Here is a 27,222-nt window from a genome sequence, read left to right on the forward strand (position 1 = left end):
AATAACAAAATAATTTTATAGAAATGGTCACATCATCCACTTTAATCTTTTATCCTTACAAACACTCTTTATTTACAAAAAAATCACCTCAAATTCAATCTCAACCACACATCTCATAAAGTGATGGGACCATTTCTCTACAACATCAAAATTATCACCAATTTTATTAAATCTCGTGCCCAGCCAAAGTGGTCCACTTTTGGCTGATGGAGGGAGTAGTAAGTTTTGTTGGAAATGTAGAAAATAAAGTTGTACTCTCTCCGTCTCACGAATCTTGACACATTTTCCTTTTTGGATCGTCCCACGAATCTTGACACCTTTTCATTTTGGGTAATAATTATTACATTCTCTCTCCTACTTTATCACTTTTATTACTCTCTCTCTCTCTCATACTTTATCACTTTTATTATCTTCTCTCCATTACTTTATCAATTTTATATTTTATTAACTACACACTTAAAACATTAATCTACAATTCCTTAATTTCCGTGCCGAATCCAAACGTGTCAAGATTCGTGGGATGGAGGGAATAGTTATGATTGATTATACTGGCCCGACAAGGTAATTTACAAAGTCCAATATTAAACGCTCCAAGCCAAAAACTGAGCTGTAAATCACATCTCCCATTAATAATAGGACAAGATTCATACCATCGGCTAGGGATTATCAATAGTAATACTCACAAATCACAAATCCCATCCCACCATTCTTATAGGACAAGAGAGCAGCAGCTGCGAGAATAAAATGGGTAATAACAACATAGAATCGCGTCGGCTGCCATTGTTGACAAGATTGAAGCTGTTGATATCGGTATTGATCGGATATCTCACCACACGCTCCGACGGCACTCTCAACCGACGTGTCTTGAAGCTCGTAGACTTGAAAGCATCAGCACCTGCCACCAAGCTCATAAACACTATCCCTATCTCCACTTCGGATATCACAATCGACCCCTCCCGCGATCTCTGGTTCCGCCTCTTCATCCCCACCACGCCCAACTCCGCCTCACTGCCCCTCATTGTGTATTTCCACGGCGGTGGATTCACCAAGTACGGCCCCGACTCCAAGGTTTTCGATCATCTCTGCAGCCATGTAGCCGCGCGAGTCCCTGCAGTCGTAGCGTCTGTCAACTACCGCCTCGCCCCCGAGCACAAGTGCCCTAGTCAATACGAGGATGGCTTTGACGCCCTCAAGTTCATCGATGCACGACACTACGACGTTTTACCTGCCAATGCTGACCTCGGCAGATGTTTTATAGGAGGGGACAGTGCAGGTGGCAACATAGCTCATCATGTAACAGTTAGAGCAGTTGAGCAAGCTGAGCAGTTTCATAAAATAAGGATCGTCGGAATGTTGGGACTGCAGCCCTTTTTTGGAGGCCAACAGCGGACAGAGTCGGAGCTGAGGTTGACAAAGGCACCAATGCTTAGTGTGGAGTCGACGGACATGTATTGGAGGGAGTTTCTACCAGTGGGTGCGGACAGAAACCACCCCGCAGCCAACGTAGCAAACTCTGAGGCTGCTGCAGCTCTTACGAATCTCGACTTCCCAACTAGTTTGGTGATTGTGGGAGGGAATGATCCGCTGCAGGATTGGGACAGACAATATGTTGAGTGGTTGAAGAATTGCGGAAAGCGAGTAGTGGTGGCTGAGTATCCGAATGCATTTCATGGCTTCTATGCATTTCCGGAACTGCCTGAGTTTGCTTTGTTGATTAATGATGTGGCAAACTTCGTCCGGGATCAAGTGATCAACTTGTCATAGCCCTCTGCACCAGAATGCAATTGTAAGCGTCAGAGAATATTATTTGCATCATTCCTGCATAAAAGGTTGAATAAGAGAATAATGTTTTTGTAATACATGTATGAAGCTCTCCTGTCTCAATCATCTTCTTAGAGAGAGAGAGGAACATAATTCACCTGCATCAGTTTCAAGAAGGGAGCCCCCATAACCTAATCTTTGATAAAGCAAACAAACAAACAAACCTACAAGCCTGAGTATTGACTATTGAGTCTGATCAAATTCATAGGGATATAAGTATAACAAGTATTATTCACCTAAGTGATTTCATTTCGGGGATGAGTTTCTCATTGAGAAACTTGTAAATCTCCTTCAGTTGAGGATGAGCTCTGTCGCCCACCAAAAACACATGAGTCTTGCCATTGACTTCGATTTGACTGAAACCAGGAACTTTCCTAACTTCTCTTTCCTTCATCTTCCTTCTTAACTGCGAGAACTTATCCCATTTTCCAGATGCCGCATACAAATTAGCCAATAGCACATATCCACCGGAGCTGGCTGGCTCAAGCTCTATTAGTTCAGCGCCTATATGGTCTGCCACTCTGTCAGCTCCAAGCAACCTGCAAGCGCCAATCAAGGCCCCAAGAACTGCACCATCACATTTATCACGAGGCATCTCATCCACCACTTCCACAGCCTCCTTAACAAGCCCTGCTCGCCCTAGGATGTCAACTGAGGCAGGAGTAGTGCTCCGCTGTGGGTTCTATGCCGTAACCTCTCTTTATGGAGTCAAAAAGCATTCGACCTTTCTTCACAAAACCAGCATGACTACATGCTGACAAGACTCCCACATACGTAACTTCATCCGGGTTGTGCCCTAATCGTAGCATCTGAGCAAATGCCTGCAAAGCCTCTATGCCATATCCGTGATTAGAATAAGCTACTATAATTGCAGTCCAAGTCACAACATCCTTTGCATCAAGATTTTGGAAAGCAATTCGAGCTGAGATGACATCACCACTTCTATGATACATTGTAATCAAAGCATTAGCAACTGATGTTAACATCTCAAACCCAAGGCGAGCAATGAGCCCGTGAGCTTGAAGCACCCCCATGATACCTCCACATGAAGTCAGCAGGTTAGTAACACTCGACTCATTCGGCCTAATGCCACTTTGAAGCATCAAATCAAAGTGCCGGAAGGCTTCATCCTCATGCCGGCCCATGGAATAGCCACCAATCATTGTATTCCAAGTGATGATGTCTCTTTTAGACATCATGTTAAAAAGTTCACCAGCCTCAACCATACGGCCTTCATCAGCGTAGGCTGTGATCATTGCATTCCATGCTGGAACATCCTTGTTAAGCATTTGGTCGAAGTATTTCCTTGCCAGCTCAGTCATCCCATTTCTTGCAAGGCCCGTTACCATGATAGTCCAAGAAATAGCATTTCTCCACAGCATTGAATCAAACAGCTCATTGGCTTCATCAACTCTATTCTTATTCAAAAGCCCACTTATCATAATGTTCCAAGCATACGGATTGTGCTCTGGCATCACACGAAAGAGTGCAAACGCCTCATCAACTCGATCAGTCTCCACATATGCTTTGATCATTGAAGTCCACGCCACGACATTTTTCAGGGGCATGCGATCAAAAGCAACTCGAGCTTCATCGACCAACCCATTTCGTGCAAACCCCGTAATCATATTTGTCCACGTAATCACAATTTTTCTCACTATCAGGCATTCTCCAAAAGAGCTCGACAGCATCATCAATTTTCCCTAATTTGAAGTATCCCGAGATCAAACTAGTCCAAGAGAATGCATTTCTCTCGGGCATTTTATCGAACACCTCCTTTGCATTATTGATTCTACCACCCTTAGCATAAGCATTCACCATAGCAGAATCCACCACAATGCTCCTCAACCCTTCAGGAATCTCAAAATAAAGACTCTCAGCCTTGTGAAACTCATCGTACTTAAGATAAATACTTATCATCGAAGCATACGATACCTTGTCTCGATCAGGCATTTCCTCGAACAGTTTGCGTGCTGCTTTAACGTTTCCTATCCTACCCATTTCCCCTATTCGTACATTATAATCATAAATTGAGCTCGAGCTGGTACTTTTGATTGAATCATATTCATTTCTACAATCTTCCGTAAATCTGCTGCGCGAAAAGGTACTGCCTCGTGAGTTTGAAATTGCAACGGCGGTGGTTGTGTACGGTGCGTAAGGGGTCCTGTGTTTTCTATTACACAAGAGACAACTGAACTCACAGAATACGGCGGCGTTTAGTGTCGCTGTTTGGAGTCTCCGTGATGATCCGCCTCCGATCACCGCCCGCCTCGGCGGTGCTCGAGGTCTGCAGAGCCCGCGCATGTTTAATGCTATGAACGGAAATTGCACAAACCCCCTTTCAAATTTATTTATTCATTAAGTAAGAAAATGAAAATACCCAATTTTGTTGAGAAAAAGTGGGTTTGTGCTTGATAGTTGATATAGTTTCTACAGTTTTTAGCAAGGATGATACTTATTATTGTGATAGTGTTATGAATATAGAGATTGTTGGTAAAAAATTATATAAATTTAAAATTTACGTAAATTGATTTAGAAAGAGAAATAAATAATAAAAAAAAACTTTTTTTAAATATAATAACAATAATGCTATTTGGACAAAATATGGTTAAATACTTTATAAAATAAATTTATTTAAATATTTTGGTTCAAAATAAAATACTATATTAGAATTTAGCTAACTTCATTATTATTTTTATATTGTAATTTTTTAATAACCTTATTAATTATTATTATTTTTAAAGTACAAAAACTACAAATAAAATAATACTCTAGAAAATAAAAAAAATTGTTAAAAATTACAAAAAACTAAAATATGGAGAAAACAATAAAACTAACTAAATTATTTTTAAACTTGAACCAAAATTTATAAAAAAATTAACCTTATTTTTGTCTGGACAAATTTTGTCCAAATAACACTTGCTCATATTAATAATATGTCATAATCAATGAGATTCGAAATTATTTGAGTTTGATTTCAAAATGATGGAGAGTTGTGAGTCTTGTGACATTCACTTCACACAATTCATTTATTTGAGTGCACATAAACATATAAAAGGGACATTTGTCTTTTTTTTTTTTTTTTTTTTGAAATTACATGAGATAAATATATATATTTCATCAAATAAGGCACTACACAGCATGCAATGGGACACATCTAATTCTTAAAATCTATAAATTGAAGATGATTATGGTATTCTGAATACGTTGTAATAAAATTTAAAAAAAAAAAAATCAATTGTTGATGGGTTACATTGCTCTCTTCCACTTTCAAACTTGTTCAACATGCTAAAGGGACCTGATTATGAAGACATGATTTGATTTAGAACAGAATCCTTGTGCATGAAAAAATAAAGCTGGTCCTGAATGCAAGCTTGCTCTGTTCTTCAACTCCAACAAAATAAGCTCTGATAACTAACAGTTGGCCATATTCCTGATTTTCTGTATCTACGAGCGCCCAGAGGACACAAATCAGATTTATTTCAAGAAGCGTGATAATGAAGGGTAATAATTCCTCAATCTGAGGGTCGTTACGTAAAGAAAAACACTAATTTTAGGTTTGACCATCTTTCCTGCATATAGGGACTAGATTTCAGTTTTGGCTGTTGCTCTCATCTGGATGTGGGTGCTATTGATCGTATCTCAGACTTGTCAGTAAGTAGTAGGAGTATAAAGGAAAGGCACGGTTCGCCTAGGCAGATAAGCTTGCTATTTGGACCTTATCAGGGAGGCTCCTAATAGAATGTTGAATATACCAAAACTCGTATATGGTGGAAAGTGCACATAGAGTATAATAAAAAGAGAAATACATCAACAAATGTACTTTCATTGGCATCACCACTCATCTTCTACTGAATCTTGCACCTCAAATACAACAACGTTTTCAACCAAAATCCTTGCTGGTTTTCCTAATATAAAATGATGGTTCATCAATCAAACCAGCACTACACATGTATAACACAAATCTGTTAGCTAAGCAGTATCCGCAAGCATGCAAAACAAGAAATTTTTGACAACACAACTTCTTTCTTGGTTTTCCTTCTCTAGGAATCTTCCAATTTGTCATGATATTACAGTATAGAAAATATTCAACCAAGACTTAGGCAACATGATTCCTCTACAGATGTTTTCTTCTAGGTGCTACAGATCCCAGTCAAAAATGCACAATTCGGCCACATTTTACTTGATTCAAGAGGAAACAACTCCCACAATGTTGCCTCTCAAGAATTTGTCTCCACAAAGAAAAGCATGTCAGAGCACGCACGGTTGAGGCACTAGTTCGCCTGGTAGTCCAAGAAAAGTCTCAATTTGTGTAGGAGGAGCTCGTGAGTTCCATAAAGTGGTTTACTGCTAATAATCCAATCCTTCTCGAGGAGACCTGCTTTCCCACTGTTCAGCATCTCATTGTGAAAAGCAGATGCAATGCAGTAAATTGAAGTTTTCAGGATATCAGCCATTGAATAAGCTTTGGCATACAGAGGGCTCCCTCTTATTTTCCCCATCGCACCGGCTGTTGACTCCCTTCTGCCAGTGTTGACGGTGGCCCATTTGATTCCAGCAGGACCCATCAAATGTGCCGACTGTACGTTGGTTTTCTTTCCCATGAGAGTTTCCACAGCTAATAAACTAGATAACAATGTTGAGATTACAGCAGCATTACTCCCTGAGAGTTGAGCAACACCAAATTTGTCCTCCTTACGCGACCTTGAAGTCAATGAAGCAACAACCCGTGCACACCATGCACACAGCTGCATGATTGGAAACATAAATTAGTAAGTGAATGCTACATAATATAAGAGACAAATATAGTTAGTTGCTTCTTTTCATTGAGTAGTTCTCTATCTCAAATAGTAGTGATCATACTCAAATCAATGTCTGTTACCAAGAATGTGTCGCCAACTCTGTGGCAACATGCATGGTTGTCAAAGAAATATGAGCATTAAGAGGTGCGCTCATATTCAAAAACACATGCAATCATCATGCTTTTCTGATGACATGTTCAAACACATACTTTCTTCGTACTAAAGGAAGACACAGGACTATAAATAAAACAAAATAACAGGAATACAAATCAAGCATCCATAAATAAGAAATTTATTGTTGAGTAGCCCTATTGGGGATACATTTTTGTGAAACCAAAAATTGGAAATGTACTATGGCAAGAAAATTAAATTTAAATAAAGAATGATGGTTCAAATAATTTCTTAGCACTACTAAGCTTTTTTATCGGTATTATTGATCAAATCTGGTCTATCATGGGCTTCCCATTGTTGATGGTTCAGATAATTTCTGCTTCAAATTCCTTTTCAGTCTATGTATCAGCAACAGTTCCCTAACCCATACATACAACTACTAAACCTTTGTATAACATGTGGAAGAAACTAATCACACTACCCAGGCAGCAAGAAAAATAGCAAATTTATAAAGAGCATGCCCTCATTCCTTAACAATAAGACTTCCTTAAACCTTCATGGAGTGAATAACCATACCAAATATATCATTTAACAGTATAGTTGAATAAAATGGATTTCACAAAGTGAGAACTACAAAATATAGGCAAATATGGGAAAGATGAAATAAGTGTTTTGGCTAAAACACAGAGATAGATAAAAATCAAGGAAAGTAAAACAGTAGAACCAAAATACATGAGAGATTATATGAGGCCGAGTAAGCCAGAAAAAAAGAGAGCTGATGGTAAACAGCCAAAATCAATTAAAACATTTACTTCTTTTGTTTTGTAAGCAAAAATTAAAACATTACTTTGATGTGCTGTGATCCTGGACTATTGACGTCATACCTGTGCATCAAAAAATGACTCATAGAGTTTCAGAACAGCAAGCCGCTCCGTTGGTGAAGTTAACTGGTCAGACAGTTGCATTGACTTTTCAGCTGAAGAGCACTCTAGACCTTCAGCTAGTTTCTGGGTAAACTGTTCTAGAGGCCGTAAGCAAGCAGCTATAACTCTTCTATAAGTCTCGCCAGTCTCCTCAAAGAAGGCAGCTCGGCGCCATGAATCAACATTATTTTCACACACCATGCAGAGATCGAGATAAGCAAGATACTGCAAAAGTGAATTTGGGGTGCTTTCTTCAATTGTGGCCAGGAGTGGCTCACTTGGATTTGTTTCTGCTGCTGCTGATCCTTTTGGGGGTGCAAATACAAATCTCTTGGTATGTAGAACCTACAGAGTGATCAGAACAGAGTACATAATGTTTTTAAATACTCGAAATCTACTAAAAAGTGAATGCAACAGTTTTAGGAGAAACAGTCGGTTAAGAGAAACCTGATGCAGATGGTGGCTTAGTTCCCAGCAAAGAATTACTACAAAACTCCCAAGGTAGAAAACAATCTGCTCGACAATGAACTTTCCAACAGAACTTTGACTTTTGTATTCATTAGGCAGGAAAAAAGATAGCATCCCTGATAGTGCAAAGCCAACAGCAGAAAACCTTAACGCCCGTCCAATAGACAACGGAAGCCCCATTTTGTAGCTGAAGAACGGAGGGCGCTGTTTGCATAATTAGCTTTAGTCAGTACATCAAAAAAGGAAACACAAATTGCAGTTTATTTCATACATTAGTACTGGATCATACGGTTCTCTTAATCTATATAACTGATGATCGAAACAATTTAAGTAAATTATAGTCAATCAGCATTAAAGAAAAAGAAATCCACATAAACACAACAATCATCAATGATCAAATTTCACTTAGTGAAGAAGATTTGAACAACCATTTACCTGAATTATCGGAAACCTGAAAACCCACCGTTGCTTATACACATAATGCAAGCCATAAAACAAGCCGATCACGAAACCCCTAAACCCCAAAGCACCAACCCTACTCGAACCCGAATCAAAATAATAATACACATCACAACCCCAGCACACAGAAATCGCCGAAACCGCGCCGGACACAGCACAAAGGCACACAAACAGCACGAAGGTCAACGACACTCTGACCCTCGTCCTCAACAAGCTCTGCTCACCTCCAGAAACAAATATCAGGCGAATAAACGAAAGGGAGATTTCGAGAGGGGAGGCGAACGGCAGAGGATGCGCGGAAGAGATGAAGAAGAGAGAGACAGAGACGATGAGGAGCGAGACGTGGAAGCAGACGAAGTAGACTAGGGATTGAAAAATGGGAGAAAAGGGGTATTTAGTAAAGAGGGAAAGAAGAAGGGTTTTGGAGAGAAAGAGTAGGAGGGTTGATTGGAGGGATTGCCAGATTAAGAAACTGAGGAACCGGTGCTTGATGATGGCGGAGAGAGCTCGAGCTCCGCCGCCGCCGTCCTTGTCTTTGAACAGACTGCGGTGGATGGCGGCGGAGATTGACATTTGAGCTAGTGTGTGTGTGTGCGCGAGACAGGGGGCGGGAAGATTGGGGGTTGGGGTTTTGTTGGTTTGGATTTGGAAGTCTATTTAAGGGGGATTTTGAAATGAGCAATATTTTTTAGGGCAAATAGCGTCAAAATTCCTATACTTTCCTCGTTTTTGCATATTTCCCCTAACTTTAAAATTTCGCGATAGAATCCTTAACCTTTGATCCGATGCGCAATTTTTCCTTAATGACATTTTCCGGCAACTAATGCAATGACGTGTCGCCTATGTGGCGAAGCTTGTGCTGAGTCATTTAATGAACCCCAAAACGGCGCCGTTTTATCCCTAATTTAAATAACCCTATTTGCAGTGCTCACGGCGGATCCTCTCATTCAGAAGCACTATGGAGTCGCGCCGCTTGCTCTCAACCGAAGTCCTCCGAGTTTTGGAGATTCTGGCGCCGTTGGTGTCGCGGGTCACCGGCGGCGACCACAAAACCTCTCTCTCTCTCACTCTTGTTAATTTGAACCCAAACCAAAACAAGTATTTTGCGTCAGCCCCCGCCCGCCATCAAAATCTCTTGACTTGAGGAACGACAGTGATAAACCATATATTCTTGGTGATGCCGTTACAATCATCATTGAAGCTGGGAGTCCATGGCCACATATTACTCGCCCCTTGTGGCTGAAGTTCTGCCGGAATGATGAAGATGAGGGCATGGATTTGGTGTTTTTTTTGTTCTCAAGAACAACCCTAATTTGCGTAAGAAATCAATTTTCCCCTAAATTTCTATGTTGGATGACATTTAAATCCCTAAATAAGGATAAAACAACGATGTTTCACGTTATTAAGTAAAACTACGTCGCTTACTATGCCGGAATTTAATCCTACGTGGATTTCCGGGCTCCATGTCAGCATTACTTAAATCGCCGGCCATTTTTAAGGGAGAAACTCGAATGGGATTTAAGTTCAAGGATTCTATCGCGAAATTTTAAAGTCAGGGGAAATATGCGAAAACGGGGAAAGTATAGGGATTTTGACGCTATTTGCCCTATTTTTCATAGCCTTTTTTATCCTTCAAAAATTTTGTGAGTTCTATTTATGGATGCTTGGATCTTGTTCGTCAAAAAATAATTATTTTTCATTTATTTAATACTATTTTTAAGCATGAGAATTCAAAATGATGATTTTATTTAAGAGATGGTTGTTGTCTTAAATAAGAGGGAGGGACGGAGGGTGGGAAAATGAAGCTTCTAAATTATTCTTCTTCTTTTTCTTTTAATGATGACGAGATTTACAATTGTTATTCGATATGCATTTTGAATAATTTTTATTTTTGTACCATGGTGAGCAAAATAAGACAAAAATTGTAAATTAATAGTCTAGATAAAGAACCAAAAAACTTACCATGTCTTTTTTTTTCCCGTTAAAATATAACCACAATACATGTTATGTGGCATGGCTAGGGGTGTAATCGAACCGAGCTGAACCGAATAGTGGTGTGCTCAAGTTTGGTTTGTTTAGTATCGAATCGAATCCCGAACTTTACTTACCGAATACTTTGAGGCTCGCGAGCGGCTCACAAGCCTAATCAAGCCTATACAAACTTTCTAAATTTATATTTATATTCAACATATTGATTATTTTATTTTAAAAATAAATTATTTTATTCAAAATAATAAATATATTAATTATTTTCTTATAACAAACAAAATTAATTAGTGATTTAATACAATTATTATTAATTTTAATGGATACATATAAGTTGTGTCTACTAATAATTTATATTTTTCAAACTGAATCACTTGACGAACATATTCACGAGCTAACGAGCCGAATACTACTAAGCTCAAGTTTGGTTTGTTTATTTTACAAGCTTCTCTAAACGAACTTGAACGAGCTTTTTTCGAGCCGAGCTCCGAATAGTTCGCGAGCGGCTTGGTTTGTTTACAGGCCTAGGCATGGCAACCATGGAGAGTTGTTTGTATACTTTAAATTGTCATTTGAACCTATAAATAAGTGGAGTACTAGTATATAATTTCTCTCTGATTTGTCAAAGTTTAGTGGGCTGTTGTTATATTATAACGTGGGCTTTACTAGCAAAATTCTAATGTAGTCACGTTATGTACTATACTACAGTGGGCCTCTCTATAATGTTCACATGATAGATAATTGCTCAGCTATTAATGGGCCTTTAAAGACCGGCCCATATAACATTTTCGATAATGATACTCTCTATCTCACTATAACGAGCATAAAACTTATGAGCATGCAAATAAAGAAGAATGTATAAATTGGTTAAAAGTGATAGGACCTATATTTTTTTATAAATTAATTTTTGTCATTTTGAAAAACAGGTTATTTATAATGGGGCAACCCAAAATGAAATACATGTCACTTTTAATAGGACGGATGGAGTATATATTTGATATAATTAATCCTATATATTAATAATACAAGGAACAAAAATATCAATTTCATAAATAGTACTCCCCCGTCTCAATAAAAGTGGTCACCTTTTCATTTTGGTTTGTCCCACTAAAAGTGGCTACTTTCTTAAAATGAAATATTTATTACTTAATTAAGTTTAATTAATTAATTTAATTACTTAAACCTAAATCATCTTTAAAATAAAACATATGCACACACCCAAAACACACAGATAGCAGCACTCCCGCCACCTCCATGGCCCCCCTTTCTCTCTTCTTCTTCCGCGGATGTCACCCCCATGGTCGCCGCCATCTCTCGCTCCTCCGGTAGCTTCCTCTCGCCCCTCTGGCCGAACGCCACCGTTCCAGCCTCTCTCTTCTCTTCTTTCGCATCTCTTCTGTAAAATTCCACCACTACGGTTGTCGTGCCTCTAGATCCGACGGGAAAAGGCCCGCCAATGACGTCAATAGCAGGAGCGGCGACGGTGTGTGTGTTCTGTTTGGGGCAAGAGAGAGAGAGATGAGAGAAATAGAGGAGCGTCTGGTTTGGCGGCAGCCCTGGATTGGGGGCCTAGGGTTCCGGTTGGCGGCGGCGAGAGCCAAGGGAGGCGACATCGCTTGGAGCGGCGTCAACGCCTAGATCTGAGGGTGGCGCAATTTGGGGATGGTTCACCTGGTAAATAGGCGAGGCTGAAGAGAGGCGAAGTTGTCGAACTGGTGAAGAGGGATGCGAAGGAGCGGTGGCAACTTGGGGGTGGTTCGCCTGATGGCTTGGCTGCGTGGATTTCGGGCACGGCGGTGGCGGCTCTGCCATCGCCGGTAAACCAGAGAGGGTGGCACGATTTGGGGGCTACGGCTATCAGGCGGCTAGTTCGACGGTGGAGAGAGAAATCGATGAAGGTGAAGTCTGATTTGGGTGTCTGGTTTCGCGATGATAGGACAACGAGGGGCGACCACTGGCACCGACGCCGCTGGCGTCGTCACCCAGATGCAATGAGAAGAAGAAGAAGTTAGATTGAGGAAGTCTTAATTAACTCATTAATTTTGGTGGACCACACTTAATTAAAGCATAACTATTCATTTCTTAATCTCCGTGCCCAAAAGAAAGGAGCCGCTTTTATTGAGACGAATGGAGTACTTTATATGAAGTGCTAATTATTGAATCCAAACCTAACTTTTTAAAATTGAATCTATCCTACAAAACTTGGGTTTATATAGTTGTTTTATATTGGATAAGATTAACACATAAATTCATAATGTTATCATCGTTTTAAAAATACAACCAGTCATGGTGACATGAGGATGAATTCAAGGAATATGACAATTTAGGAGTGGTAAAAATTAAATTTTTATTACTTTGAGAACTTTCTTTATATGACAAAAGTTTTTCATTTTATTCATCTTTTCACTTTTTAACGATGACTTGAGCAGTCATCTGTTAAATCATCCTTTGCTAATGACTATTCATTTTATTCATCTTTTCACTTTTTAACGATAAACAAAATTAAATAGTAACACAGATTAAGTTTTGTCATATATCGTTAAACACTTTCATTTTATTCATCTTTTCACTGGTTAAATCACTTTTGTCATATAAAGAAAGTGTTTAACGATGACTGGTTGCATCAAAATAACTCGATGAAGATTACAATTTAGTAGTTTTGGCATGAATATGTTTAACTTGTTGTTAGGTTCACACGCACAGTGGGCCAAGCTGACTGGGAGCATAACTTGAAGTCATAATATTGACTCATTCGCGATGCACAATGAGTTGGGCTAGCTAGTTGAATACGAAATAGGGCAGAAACCACGACCAGTCGCAACTCACTCCCAACCGAGCTGACAGAGACGGTTTAACCTTAATAATTGACGGGAATTATAAGCTTCTACAACTGTTTTCAATAGATGATCTCAACTCTTTTGCAATTCATTCTCTCTAAAACTTTTGGAAAGTGTAAAAACATTTAGTTTTATATAATTTTTTGATCAACATCATTGCAGAGAAATTTCGAGTTTAGTTTGTAAGATTTCATTATTTTCCTTTTCAGTATTTATTTCATGGATTTCTTTTCTCTTGCTTTGATTATTTTCTCTATGATGAACTAAATTCCTATCTTTTGCTTGCAATGGTTTATGCTTTATTCGATTAAATTATTTTATTTGGATGAACAATTGGCCATTGCTTAACTTTGCTAGATAACGAATGAGATTAAGACATGAATTTGTTACCCGATCATTGTTTAATCAAAGTTAAGCTTAATTGGAAACGCATAGCTTGATTATTAATCAATTCTAGCAATTGATTTTCCTTGTGTTTTTCTATATTTTTATGTCTGCGAGGACACGTTGTAGGGCATAGGGCGTGCGAGTACATTTATGGGTAGAACAGGTCTCATTCTGCAAGAGAGACAAGAACTCAAAGTTATTAGTGGGCATAACATTCATGCAACTTTTATCTAGACTGAGTACCGTGCGGGATGGGGTCGTGTTCAAGTGCAGAGTCAAGAAGATAGAAATTTGACCAGGGTAAAGAACACAAGGTAAAAGTGACGGGCCAAAAAAAAAGCAGACTTTGGATAGAAATCGGGCAAAGCGGCGTACTAAATCACACAGACAAGAAAAAAGTGATAGATCCACTTACCTTTCTGGGAAGATCATCTGCCAAAGCGAGTAGATACGGAGATACTAGGATTTGACGTAGAAGGAAAATTTTCCATCAACCCTAGTAGCCAATACGTTGGCCCTGATTCATGCGCCAAGCCCTAGCCCACTGTCACTCTATAAATAAGGGAGCATATTCAACCAGAAAGAGGTAAAGTTTTGACCATTGTTGTTCCCTGCTCTACCCAACGACAACCATCACTTTCAATTTGTACTTTTAATTTTTGTCTTTATATTTTTATTTGCTATGGCCAAAGTTGGTGACGACAACCATCACTTTCAATTTTGTACTTTTAATTTTTATCTTTATATTTTTATTTTTGCACTTTAGCGTTCAAACCATTTATCTTGCATTCAAGTATGTTATTTTCCTTCATTCTATTTTCCTTTGTTTATTTCATTATGCCTAGGTAAGTTTTAATTCCTGGTTTGGGCTAAGTCGAGTTAGGTATGGGTTAAATATATCGTGAGGTCGGATGTGGGCATAATAGCTGTGTATGTATGTTCACGAAGCACTAGATCTGAATCCAATATAACTTGATCAAACTGAGAATATTAATCGATCGATAATATTTTGGGTAAGATCGGGTTACAGTAAGCGGGACAAACTGTGGAAATCTTCGTATAATGTGACTGGTGCGAGCGAGTGGTCGTATGCCTTTGGGCATGCTTTTGGCCATTTGGGTCTGCTGAGCATTAATACGTTCTGGGCAAACCCACGAGACTACAGTTCGACGTGGGGAATTTGACCAGATCAGATGGGAGAAATAAACCAATTCAACCCAAACGTGGGGCACAAATGAGGTTTATGTGAGTATGTGTTCATGACAGCGTGACATATGGGGGCACACCTCACTAATCAAACAACCTATGACTAATGACACGCAGGCACATCAAATATCCTTGAACCGATAATCGAAAAAATAAACTATACCTAACGAGACTATGCCCAAACCAGAGCCCTTTCATTATTGATATTTCTTTGTGTTTTTATTTCAATTATTTACATCTAGCCAAACTCTTCAATTCAGTTCAAACCAAAGTCCTGGCACTTACACCAAAGTGCAACCTTTTTATAATTGTGATAATGTGACATCAAGAATCTAGATACACCAACTCTTTGTGGGATCGACCATATACTTGCTACTAGCGGAATCTGATATCGGACATAGGACAAATAATAAATTCATTTGTCCGGAGTCTTGACAATGGGCTTCGACATTCATATTGAGATTAAGAAACAAATCAACTAACTCATGTCGACTTCTAATTCAATTCTTTTAAGTTTTTTCATGGCCATTTCCTTTCAGGAATCGAATAATTTTCTTGGTTGACAACGTCTTGTCTGTTGCTTCTTCTTATAGAGGATAAGTCGGTTCCTTAGACCATGTATTTTTTTGAATTTTTTCAGAACATGGTTGTTTTATTTATATCTCCTTTAGTTTTTTTTTTTTGATATTGTTGGGTCCCGAAAGGTCTGGAATAGGTGTATGGGGAGATACATCTATGGGCAGTTTTAAAAACAACAAACTCAAAACAACCTTTAACAGATAAAGAAAGATTGAAGACTGATACTGAAAAACGTTTCAGTAAAGATATTAGTTAAACTCTAGACTATTAACTGATACACCCGTAGAGCTTCAGTCTTGGATTGAACAGAGAAATGTTATGAATCTTACTGACTATCCGAAGATTTATCAATTAGACTAATAACACACGCAGAGGAAAACTTTATCTTTTGAAAAAGTCGTTTGTGATTAAGCACGATGTTAAGATCTTAGTTTCACTTTGTCGTTTATCGCTTTCAGTATTTACTTTCTTATCTGTGCAAAATCCTTTTGTTAACTGGAATTGACTAACTGCAAAGTGAAACTAAGATCTTGACATCGTGCTTAAGCACAAACGGCTTTTTCAAAAGATAAAGTTTTCCGCTGCGTGTGTTATTAGTCTAACTGATAAATCTTCGGATAGTCAGTAAGGTTCATAACACTTCTCTGTTCAATCCAAGACTGAAGCTCTACGGGTGTATCAGTTAATAGTCTAGACTTTAACTGATATCTTTACTGAAACGTTTTTCAGCATCAGTCTTCAACCTTTCTTTATCTGTTAAATGTTGTTTTGAGTTTGTTGTTTTTGAAACTGCCCATAGGTGTATCCCCCCCCCCATACACCTATTCCAGATCTTCCGGGATCTAACAATTGGTATTAGAGCAGGTTGTTCGCAATAATAATTTGCTTTGACCCGGTTCTACTGAACTTGATCCTTTTTCAAAAAGAAGATCTTAAAATTTTCTTTTAAGTGTTACCTGCGTTCCTATCTGTTGATATCTTGCATGATTGTTAAGATTTCCTGCTACTTTCTTGATATCTTTTTTCACTTCCTAGGGTAGATTATATTGTCGTAATATTCTATTGTTCTTTGTATTTCTCGCAAATCTATATTGATTGAAGAGTCTAGTTTAATCATCTGGAATGCCAAGAAGACAATTTTTGCTTTGTTCTTTTGATCCATCAAGTATGTTTCTGATGGTGGCTTCTTTAGATGGTGATTGTTGTTTCTAGAAGTTGGCCGTTGATCATGACACGATTTTGATATTTTATCATATTATTATGACCTATCTTGAGACTTTCTCCAAATTCTTCTCCTTTTTAACCATTCGGCCAAAAGTGTTATCACAAAGCTTCAGAGTTTTCTAATGTTTTCCTCATTTTTTTTCTCCAATTTTAGAGATAAAACTTGTATGTATTACATTTCGGACAATCATTCGAATTTATATATTTGGTTGAGAGTCTTAACTAAATAAACATAATACTTCGTCTGTCCCCCAAATAATTTCCTATATTTTTTTTTTGGACGTCCCTCAAATAACTTCCTATCTATTTTGGGACATTACCACACCACTAATAATACTTTATTTATTCTTACCTTTCAACCTTTAACCATTCCTGATACTAATTATAACACATTTTCACCACATTCGATACTAATTATAACACTTTTTTTCATTACCAATACACTTAACAATTTTTTCTTAAAACTCGTGACATCCCCTACTAGTAGGGATGACAATCGGGTACGACTGGCACAGATAGTGACTATCCATATCCGTACCCGCGAACTAAATAAATAATAATTTTTAACCACGAAGCAACCGTGGATATCAAATGTCATCCAAACCCGTCACCCTCGGATACCCGTCACTCGTCGGTATCCGCCAACCCACTACTGGTCGGATACCCGCCACCCGCTCTCCGTCGTAAATGATCTTATTCGAGCATGATAGAAAAAAATTGGACATTCCAAAATCCCTCTTTTTCACCTCAATTCATGAATAAATCTTTATAACTCAAGAAAATGACATCATGGCTATACAATTTAATTAGTATAAAGTAGCCTTGCGTGGCGATGAATAATTGTTCCCCTTAATAGACTATATATGTTTTTTTTTTGTTTTTTTTTATCAATAATAGACTATATAGTAGTATGTTATTTGGGCCCATATCTGATATGTCATATACAAAGCCCATATTTCAAGGGTATTTCGTGGGTATTTTTGCAGATATTTTTTGCGGGTAAACGGATTTCGCGGGTATGGATAGTAAGTATCAAAACCCGTACCGACGAACTAAATGGATAGTGAATTTTAACCACGAAGCTATCCGTGGATATCAAATGCCCCTCAAACCCGCACCTTTTAGGGTCGGATACTTGCGGATATCTGTTACCTGCGGGTAAATTGTCATCTCTACCTACTAGGAAGTTATTTGGGGGACGGAGGAAATATAATTCATCAATAAAAATCCTCTCTAATAACAATTCATGAATGATTTATGTATAAAAATAAATTATAAAGAAAATCTTGTACAGTGGTAATTTTTTTTGAGAGATTGTACATAGCAATTAAAGAGTGAACACACCAATTTTGAAAATATAAATAAGAGTAAAATTGACAATTGAATACTCCCTCCATCCCACGAATCTTGACACGTTTGATTTCGGCACAAGAATTAAGGAATTGTAGATTAGTACTTTAAGTGTGTAGTTAATAAAGTATGTGACAGAATGTAATATAAGTGATAAAGTAAGAGTAATGTAATAAAAGTGATAAAATAAGAGAGAGAAGATAATAATTAATTTGAAAATGTGTCAAGATTCGTGGGACGGAGGGAGTAGATTCTACATTCTTTTTTATAGAAATAAATATTTTTCATGTACAAGTTATCAAAGTGAGTATTTTAACATATTAAACATTTTTAAAAAGTATTAAATCTTAAAACACCAGTTCTAATCGGCCAGTACTGGATGTTTTGACATGTACCATATTTGGATTTGGGGAAATATCTACTTAGTAAAATATTTGGAGTTTGTGATTTGCACCACATAAAATGGATAAACTATTTGTAGCTCAACTATTTGTTGCACCACACAGAATAAATAGTTAAATATCGTTGAATCATGAAAACATTTCGGTCCACACACATTAAAAAAAAATCGATGATATTTATTTAAATAGTATTTATATAAATTAGATTATCCAACTTCCCAACTTAGCTCGATAGAGCCAATAGATTGGTTCATTTAGATGCTTATGGCCAGCTTTCACTATAAGATGACAAGTTGGATTTTTCAGATCTATTTTGAGCCACAAATTAGAGTTGTGCAATCAATGAAAACTGTTATGAAGCTACCAAAATCATAATATCTGTCTCCCAACAAAGCAAATAAAAAAGAAAAATATTTGGTTGGAAAGGAAAAAATATTTATTGCAGTAATATTATATTTGATCCAGTGTGGGGCATGTGAGTGAGTAGTTGGGTGGTTCAATATCTTCCACAAAAATCGTCACCAGTTTTATTGTCTTGGAGATAAAGATAAAGAGAGAGAAAGTACCGGATTTGTCGAGAGAGAGAGTGGCATTTCTTTCAAGAATTCAGTAAAAGATATGGGGACAGAGGGTGACGATGGACACGTGGCAGGAACACATTTAATCTCAGCCACAAGAACTCGCAGTGCTCACAACCAAAGATCCTTTTCGCTCCTCCAACCTTCTCGACCTTTCTATTGCTATTTTATTTTATTACAAAAAAAATTCAGTTTTATATTTGAGATTTGTGTCGAAAATCAGCATAATCCTACGTGGCCCTCCCTGTTCCTATTTGGCTATATCTCCTCTCTGATCTGTTTTCTCTCACTCCTTCATTTATACACCATTGAGTCTATAACTGTTCCTCTCTCTCTCTCTCTCTCTCTCGATCTCTCGAGGAGTGAAGCTCAGGTCTTTGCCTTTCTCGAATCACTTTTTTTGTTTTCCCAATTCGTTTAATTCTTGGAGCTATGGCTGCCGAAGCTAAGGTTGGTAGTTTGTTTAATCTCATGTTACTTTTGGTAGTTTTTTTGATTTGAAATGAATATTTTCTGTCATTATTTGCATTTATTCTTCTTGAGAAATTAGTGAGCTGTTTAGTTATTGTTATGTATTGAGATTTCTGTGCTTGCCAAATATCGAAATATATCCATTTTTGCACATTAATATGCAAAGTTCCCATTTTCGCCCCCTCTGGTTTATGGTTTACAATATGAAGTTCTTTTACCAGTGGCCAGTTGTATATTCTAGAAGATTCTGAAATTGGATGCTGTAGGGTACTTTATGGTAAATCAAATTTGTGAGTTTTTTGTTAGGTCTACATCCATATTGAAGGAAAAAGGCACTTCATTTATGCAAAGTTGCTATCTTGTTTGTATTTATCTACTAGGTATTAGTCCTTGTACAAACTGATTGTTAGAAGTTTTAGTGAGCTCCTACTAGCTGAGAAATATGTATCTCGATTTGAAATGAATGTTGTAGGTGAATAATCAACTAATTCCATGGTGGATTTAGTTGATTTTGGCAGAGCATCTTTAGTCTTGTTTTCTTGAAAATAAGAGGAATGGTAGTGTAAGAACCTGCACCAATCAACATTTAGTAATTCTACCATATCACGACGTGTTTTAGCATTGATGAACCGATGTATATCATTACCTTGTCTCTATAAGTGTATTGTAAAGAGATATGAACTCCGAATCACTTGTTTGGTGTGGCAAAAACATGAAGGCGAAGTCATGTCATTGGCTCATTGTGTCTCGAATTGTGATGGCTATGTTTAACTGGCTCTCCTCTGATCTGCAGGATCAAACTGCAGGGTCTAGCCAGGATGCTTCTGGAGTTGTTAGCTCTGAATCCGCGGCTGCTCAAGCTGATAGAAACAGCTATGCACCTAAGGTTTCTATCCCCTTCTATGATGTTGTCACCTGATTACTTGGTGTGACATAGATTGCATCTGTGATATTTGTCATCTACGCATAATGTGGATGTTCCTTTATTACGTATATTAGGTGAGAAAACCCTATACCATCACCAAACAAAGAGAGAGGTGGACTGAGGAGGAACACCAGAGGTTTGTCGAAGCTCTGAAGCTATATGGTCGTGCTTGGCGCCAAATAGAAGGTGAGTGTGGTATAGGGTTGTTCCACGCCATAAAAAGGTCTTCTTCAAACTCAAGTTTGTTCCAGTCTTCATTGTCTTTTAAGTATAAAGATCTTTTTCTGATGAGGTCTTGTCGTCATTCAGAGCATGTGGGCAACAAGACTGCCATCCAAATCCGGAGTCATGCCCAAAAGTTCTTTGCCAAGGTCACTAGGGATTCATCTGTTGATGCTGAGGGATCATCTAGTCCGATTGCAATCCCTCCTCCTCGGCCGAAAAAGAAACCCTTACATCCTTATCCTCGGAAAAATGTTGATCGAGCAGAAGTCACGGCCACACATCAACAAGAAGGAGTGACTGATGATGTTTCTATTGCTAAAGGAGAAAACTACTCTCCAACTTCAGTTTTTTCAGCAATTGGCTCTGATAACTTAGAATCCTCAGTTGCTGATGTGCACAAATCTCGACTCTCGCCTGCTTCGTGTGCTACAGATGATTTTTCTGCTAACTTATTCACAGACAACGACCATGAAACATCAAATACATCTTCCAAAGAGGATCATGGTTTTGGTTTACCAATGAAAATATCTTCTGCTTCACTCCCCGATAATAAATCCACCATGGTATTTTCCCACTCTGCTTATGTCCTAAACCACTTAATATCATTTAAATTGATCCGAGGACTAATATTTTCTTTCTTGTTTCGGTTTTTCTGTTTGTACGCAGAAGTTTGAACTGTTTCCGCAGGAGACAGAATCTACTTTGGATTCTGTATACAGCGTTGAGCCTTGCACAAGCATCAAACTCTTTGGAAAGACTGTCGTGGTAAGAGATACTCCAAAACAATCTTTAGAAGTCACGGAGAACTCTGAATCATCACAGCCTGGTCTTGTTAATGAAGAGTCGGAGAGCAATAGTGACAACGTTGTTAAGGGGTTTACTTCTAACAACCTAGATTCAGAAGTTGCTTTTGGATTTGTTTCAGGCAATGCAGCTCCTGTGGCTAACGTATACTGCCACGTGGAGAACATGTTTGCTCTGCCTTGGTATACTTGGTACCCTCGTCCTGTATACCCATATGCGTTATCTTGTGAGAGAACAGCTGCGCAGAAAGGCTTCAAAGAAGAACTAAAAGATGAAGAGAACCAAATGGAAGGTTCTTTGGTTGGTTCTAATGGTGGATCAACGGGTGGGTTGAATGGTGATAGTCGAAATTGTGACGTTGTGGAGTCCAAGCATCAGTCAAGTCCCAGGAAAGAATCTGCAAAAGGTTTTGTTCCATATAAGCGGTGTTTGGCAGAAAGGGATGATGAATCATCCTTATCTCTTCTGCAGGGGCGGCAGGGGCAAAGAGCACGCGTCTGCTCATAGCATTCCTTTGGTATAATCTTACCTCATAACTCTTTAACCTGCATCAGTCAGCAAGCCTTATATATGCAGCTTCACTGCTCGGTTGAGAAACTGCATTGCCGCTCGCCTTCGGTTTATACGTCTACGACAGATCTTTACTGCCACATGTGAAGTTTCGAGCTTCTTTTTTGGTGCAGTTATCAAGTCTAAACACAGAGACAATGATGCTGAGCAGAACATGATTCAATCGTGTATTTTCCTTTGAGATATGTTATGTTTCGGATTCTATTGTTTTCGCAAGTTCTGTATTCAATTTTTGCTGCAAATGCAGTTCTTTCTCTTTCAGACTCATCTATTTGTTGTTGGACAATTTGTAAAAAAAATTCATCAATAAAAGGGATGGTTACTGAAGTCATAAATTCATGTATGTAGCTGATTGCTTAATGCAGAGTTAGACAGCAGGAAATGATAGCTATAAAATGCAACATTATATAGGTGGAGTAGATAAGAAAGCAAGATTAATGCTGTTTAGGAGTTTAAAGTAGGATACGGACACGAGAATTAATGCTTAAATTCTAACCCAGAGAAGTAACTTGAGTAGAAATAAAAAGTTGAAACAATTTGGACGACCAACCAAAGGGAAGACATTAATTTACACAATCTACCAAGGAAAGAGATGGCTAACCTTAATGGGAAGATCCTTTAACTTTGGTGAATCCATAAAAGCACATCCAATTGGAAAGAAAACATACAATATTAATGGTATTCACAGATTCTTTCGAGATGCTGCAAGTTATATCAATCATCCTTATACCAAATGAATTGGGATCACGTGGATTTTTATCCCTTGTACAAACCTTTTTTTGCGATATAAATACCATAGCATAATCTGCAAAAACAAAAACAAGGATGATTAAAACTGAATACAACAAATGGACAAGATTAGAAGGATGCATACATCAATTAGGTGGATGATGAGCTTAGGACATCGTCTTTGTAATACAGAATGCTCTGCATAGAATCGGTCGCAATTGAGTGGTCGGTCGTGGCATTCCTAAATACTCCAATGATTGCCCGTTGGCCGACTTGAGAATCCATAATGAGTTGCCACAATTTAAAACTTGAAGACTCAAGTGGCTTAAATATCCCTTTACTACGTAGTGTTAAACCGGGTAATGGATTCACCATCTGGAATCCAAAAAAATATAACGGTTGTAGTTGGAGTAACATTCGACATATCCAGACGGGATTCGAATGTTTGTTTGTTTAGGGATGATTGTTCAACCATGTTACAATTACGGAATACTTCAAGTATTTGTGTCTACCATTGCAAATTGCTATTATGCATTTCAAAATGGACTTTCATATTATTATTTAGAACTCTTTTATTATTTGAGTATTATTTGTTAGCTATTTAATTATGTTTTATAGATTTAAAAAATTTTGTATCATTTTTTAATGAGTTAATTTCATATAAATACCACAACTTTGGCCAGAATTCATTTTGGACGTACTTACAAATATTCAAAAAAATATACGAATTTTTTGTATCTCACCGTTCACCTAATGAGAGCGAATACCACCATTGTTATTCTCTCTCTTTTTGTGTCTCACCGTTCACCTAATGAAAGTTAATAATGAAAAATATTAAATAATGTAAATCTTAAAATAATGCAAAACATCACTTACCACATAAAATGTTTTTGGTAAAACTCGCACATTCCAATAAATCTATGGAAAATTTGGCATAAAGCTTGCGACAAATTATGATTTGATCGTAGTCGTTTAGTGGTTCAATGTCTCGAATGTTTCACCATCCATTGTTTATGGTGCGACAAATTATGGCCAAATTGGGCTTAGATTTATTGGCCGCATCAGACAGAGTGTCTTCCTCACTAGGAGTGCTTAAGCGAAACCTACCACCATCAAGCTCTGTCCAAACCCTATAATTTAAATTGATAGACTTTAAAATTGCGTTAGCAAATTGACAAAATTCTCGTTTGTTTTCACGGTTCCTACTTCCGTAAAATAGATTAACACTATGCAATGTATTTAACACATTATTCTAAATCATTTTGTTGATTTCTCGTATCTTCTTTTTTTACTATGTTTCGTAGTTTTAAGCGGTTGATTTTGGGAAAATAGTTTTCACGGGGTTTTCTCGGTTTTCTATTAATTGGTATTCCAATGTTTGATTTAGGGATGATTGACAACGGAGTACTTCAACTATTTCTGTGTCTACCATTGCAAATTGCTATTATGCATTTTAAGGTGGACTTTCATATTATTATTGAGAACTCTTTATTTGTTCGAGTATTATTTGTTAGTTATTTAATTATGTTTTATTGATTTAAAAATTTGGTATCATTTATTAACACTGAAATGCCGACCGACCAAGTAGCCTAGAAAGGCGAAGACAAGAAAGAAGAAACTGAACTCTGGCCGAGTGACAGAGCCGCAATTGATGAAACATATCTTATACTGCATTAAGTAATATATCATGAGGAGCACAAATTGAAGAAATGGATATTATACTGAATAAGGATAACACCGAAATGACGGATGGCCAAGTAGCCTAGAAAGGCTAAGACAAGAAAGAAGAAACTGAACTCTAGCCGAGTGAGAGAGCCGAAACTGAAGAAACATATCTTATACTGCATTAAGTAATATATCATGAGGAGCAAAAATTGAAGAAATGGATATTATACTGAATAAGAATAACACTGAAATGCCGACCGATGGCTAAGTAGCCTAGAGAGGCTAAGACAAGAAAGAAGAAATTGAACTTTGGCCGAGTGAGAGAGCTGAAACTGAAGAAACATATCTTATACCGCATTAAGTAAAGCATTGAAAATTTGTTGACTTGCTTAATATCTCATCGGCAAACTACTTAATATCTGATGCAGCCAAATTGTTGACTTGCCCTTCAACCATTGAAATAAGCAAAACATAATAAATACGTTAGTGTCATATTTTTTATGGCATTATCCGGTATGAGCCTATATTTTAGACATAAAATATGGCTAATGACACTGCATTAGATTGTTGAACGTATGATATTCGTACTTATATCCGCAATTGTAACGGTTGTAGTTCGAGTAACATTCGAGACATCCAGACGGGATTTTCTCAGTTTTCTATTAATTGGTATTCCAATGTTTGTTTAGGGTTGATTGTTCAACCATGTTACAACTACGGAATACTTCAAGTATTTGTGTCTACCATTGCAAATCGCTATTATGCATTTCAATATGGACTTTCATATTATTATTAGAACTCTTTTATTTATTTGAGTATTATTTGTTAGTTATTTAGTTATGTTTTATAGATTTAAAAATGTTGTATCATTTTTTAATGAGTTAATTTCATATAAATACCACAACTTTGGCCAAAATTCATTTTGGATGTGTACTTACAAATATTCAATAAAATATACGAATTTTATTAGTTTTTCAATTTTGACTTCTATGAGTCTCATAAATGCCATGTAGATGCCACGTAGATGCCACATAGACGCCATGTTATTTTCGATGACCCATTTAGACGCCATCTTATTTTTATAACTTGGGAAAAATGAAATCGGAGTCCAAATTGAACAACTAATAAAATTTGTGTAGTTTATTGAATTTTCTAAGTACGCGTCAAAAATAGATTTTTGCTAAAGTTTGTATATTTACATGAAATTATTCCTTCATTAAAATTTATTATTTAATATTTTAAAGTTTGATATGATTTGTTAGTAATTAGTTATTTTTATATTATTTTAGGGTTAAATACTTTAGTGTCAAATTATTTATGGCATTATCTGGTATGCATACCAGCCTCTGTTTTAGATGGCATAGATAGCTATGGACGCCGCATTAGATTAATGAACGCATGCTATTCATACTTATATCCGCAATTTTAACGGTTATAGTTGGGGTAAAATTCGAGATATACAGACGGGGTTTTCTCGGTTTTCTATTAATTGGTATTCCAATGTTTTGTTTAGAGATGATTGACCACGGAGAACTTCAACTATTTGTGTGTCTACCATTGCAAATTGTTATTATGCATTTCAAGGTGGACTTTCATATTATTATTGAGAACTTTTTATTTGTTCGAGTATTATTTGTTAGTTATTTAATTATATTTTATTGATTTGAAAATTTTGGTATCATTTATTAATGGGTGTTAATTTCATATAAATACCACAACTTTGACCCGAATTCATTTTGAATGCGTATTTACAAATGTTCAATTAAATATACGAACTTTATTAGTTCTTCAATTTTGAATTCTATGAGCCTCATAGATGTCATGTTAATGTCATGTAGACGCCACATACACGTCATGTCATTTTCGATGAGTCCAAAAATTGAACAATTAATAAATTTTGTGTAGTTTATTGAATTTTCTAAAAACGCGTTAAAAATGGATTTTGGCGAAAATAAGCGTTAAAATTTGATATAATTTGTAAGTTATTTAATTATTATTTATTATTTCTGTGTTAAATACTTTTATGTCATACTCCCGCCATCCACAAGAGTGTGGTTAATTTCATTTTCTCCAAGTTAATTTCATATAAATACCACAACTTTCATTTGTAGTATATATGTGCCAGCTAGACTTCTACCATTAATGTTTTTAGTGTTTCAAGATTATTTTATTATGTATTTTGACGTGAAATACGAGAAACTTCAAGATGAAAAACAAAGTCTTTGTTAAGCACCACCACCAGTAGTTGAATATTCGTCCCAATAATAATGTCTCATTTATAATGTTTCAACTCAAAGAAGGAAATAATTTGCTTTATCTATCTCTTACTTTTTCATTACTCTTTATATATCTATCCTCATTTACTTTATCTATATTTTCTTAATTTATGTGCCCCATTTTTTTGTGACATTATTATTGGGACGGAAAAAGTTGTATTTTAGCGTCTCTGGAATATATTAAAGAAACTAATAACAATTAAATATTATTAATAATAATATAAATAAAATTTTGATGGGAAAATTTTGATTGTACTCCCTCCGTCACAATAAACTTGTCCCATTTCTTTTGGGTGGGCACGGAGATTAAGGAGAGTTGTATTAGAGGTCAAGTTGTATGATCCACATGTTTAATTATATTATTAATTGATTAACTAATTCTTCAAAATTATGCTGTCGACGTCGCTCTCAACTCCGGCAAGCCA

General features: G+C 37.0%; 3 protein-coding genes, 1 long non-coding RNA gene and 1 pseudogene across 5 annotated transcripts; 2 read left to right on the forward strand and 3 right to left on the reverse strand.

Annotated features, from left to right (window-relative positions):
* Window positions 1-603: 603 nt before the first annotated feature.
* Window positions 604-4,249, reverse strand: LOC131019575 (pentatricopeptide repeat-containing protein At2g35030, mitochondrial-like; annotated as a pseudogene).
* LOC131023229 (probable carboxylesterase 18) lies at window positions 745-1,714 on the forward strand. Its single transcript, XM_057952770.1, has 2 exons — window positions 745-1,560; window positions 1,643-1,714. Exons 1-2 carry the CDS (start codon window positions 745-747, stop codon window positions 1,712-1,714), a joined length of 888 nt encoding a protein of 295 aa, XP_057808753.1.
* Window positions 4,250-5,701: 1,452 nt separating the features above from the next.
* On the reverse strand, window positions 5,702-9,238 carry LOC131019576 (uncharacterized). Its single transcript, XM_057948150.1, has 4 exons — window positions 8,561-9,238; window positions 8,105-8,329; window positions 7,619-8,002; window positions 5,702-6,569 (listed from the first exon to the last, which is right to left on the reverse strand). The coding sequence occupies exons 1-4, from the start codon at window positions 9,155-9,157 to the stop codon at window positions 6,096-6,098; spliced, it is 1,680 nt and encodes a 559-aa protein (XP_057804133.1). The 5' UTR covers window positions 9,158-9,238; the 3' UTR covers window positions 5,702-6,095.
* Window positions 9,239-19,116: 9,878 nt separating this feature from the next.
* Window positions 19,117-22,462, forward strand: LOC131019577 (protein REVEILLE 7-like). 2 transcript variants are annotated; one of them, XM_057948153.1, is made up of 5 exons: window positions 19,251-19,582; window positions 20,397-20,489; window positions 20,603-20,714; window positions 20,838-21,316; window positions 21,420-22,462. In XM_057948153.1, the coding sequence occupies exons 1-5, from the start codon at window positions 19,565-19,567 to the stop codon at window positions 22,062-22,064; spliced, it is 1,347 nt and encodes a 448-aa protein (XP_057804136.1). In that variant the 5' UTR covers window positions 19,251-19,564; the 3' UTR covers window positions 22,065-22,462. The 2 variants fall into 2 exon arrangements, with proteins under 2 accessions (XP_057804135.1, XP_057804136.1); XM_057948152.1 differs by having other exon boundaries at window positions 19,117-19,582; window positions 20,603-21,316.
* Window positions 22,463-22,663: 201 nt separating this feature from the next.
* LOC131019578 (uncharacterized) lies at window positions 22,664-23,276 on the reverse strand. The gene is made up of 2 exons (XR_009100344.1): window positions 23,002-23,276; window positions 22,664-22,932 (listed from the first exon to the last, which is right to left on the reverse strand). It is a non-coding gene; the product is annotated as an uncharacterized LOC131019578 (long non-coding RNA).
* Between the last annotated feature and the right edge of the window lie 3,946 nt (window positions 23,277-27,222).

This window comes from Salvia miltiorrhiza, chromosome 4 (genome assembly GCF_028751815.1).
Source record: "Salvia miltiorrhiza cultivar Shanhuang (shh) chromosome 4, IMPLAD_Smil_shh, whole genome shotgun sequence".
NCBI lineage: Eukaryota > Viridiplantae > Streptophyta > Magnoliopsida > Lamiales > Lamiaceae > Salvia > Salvia miltiorrhiza.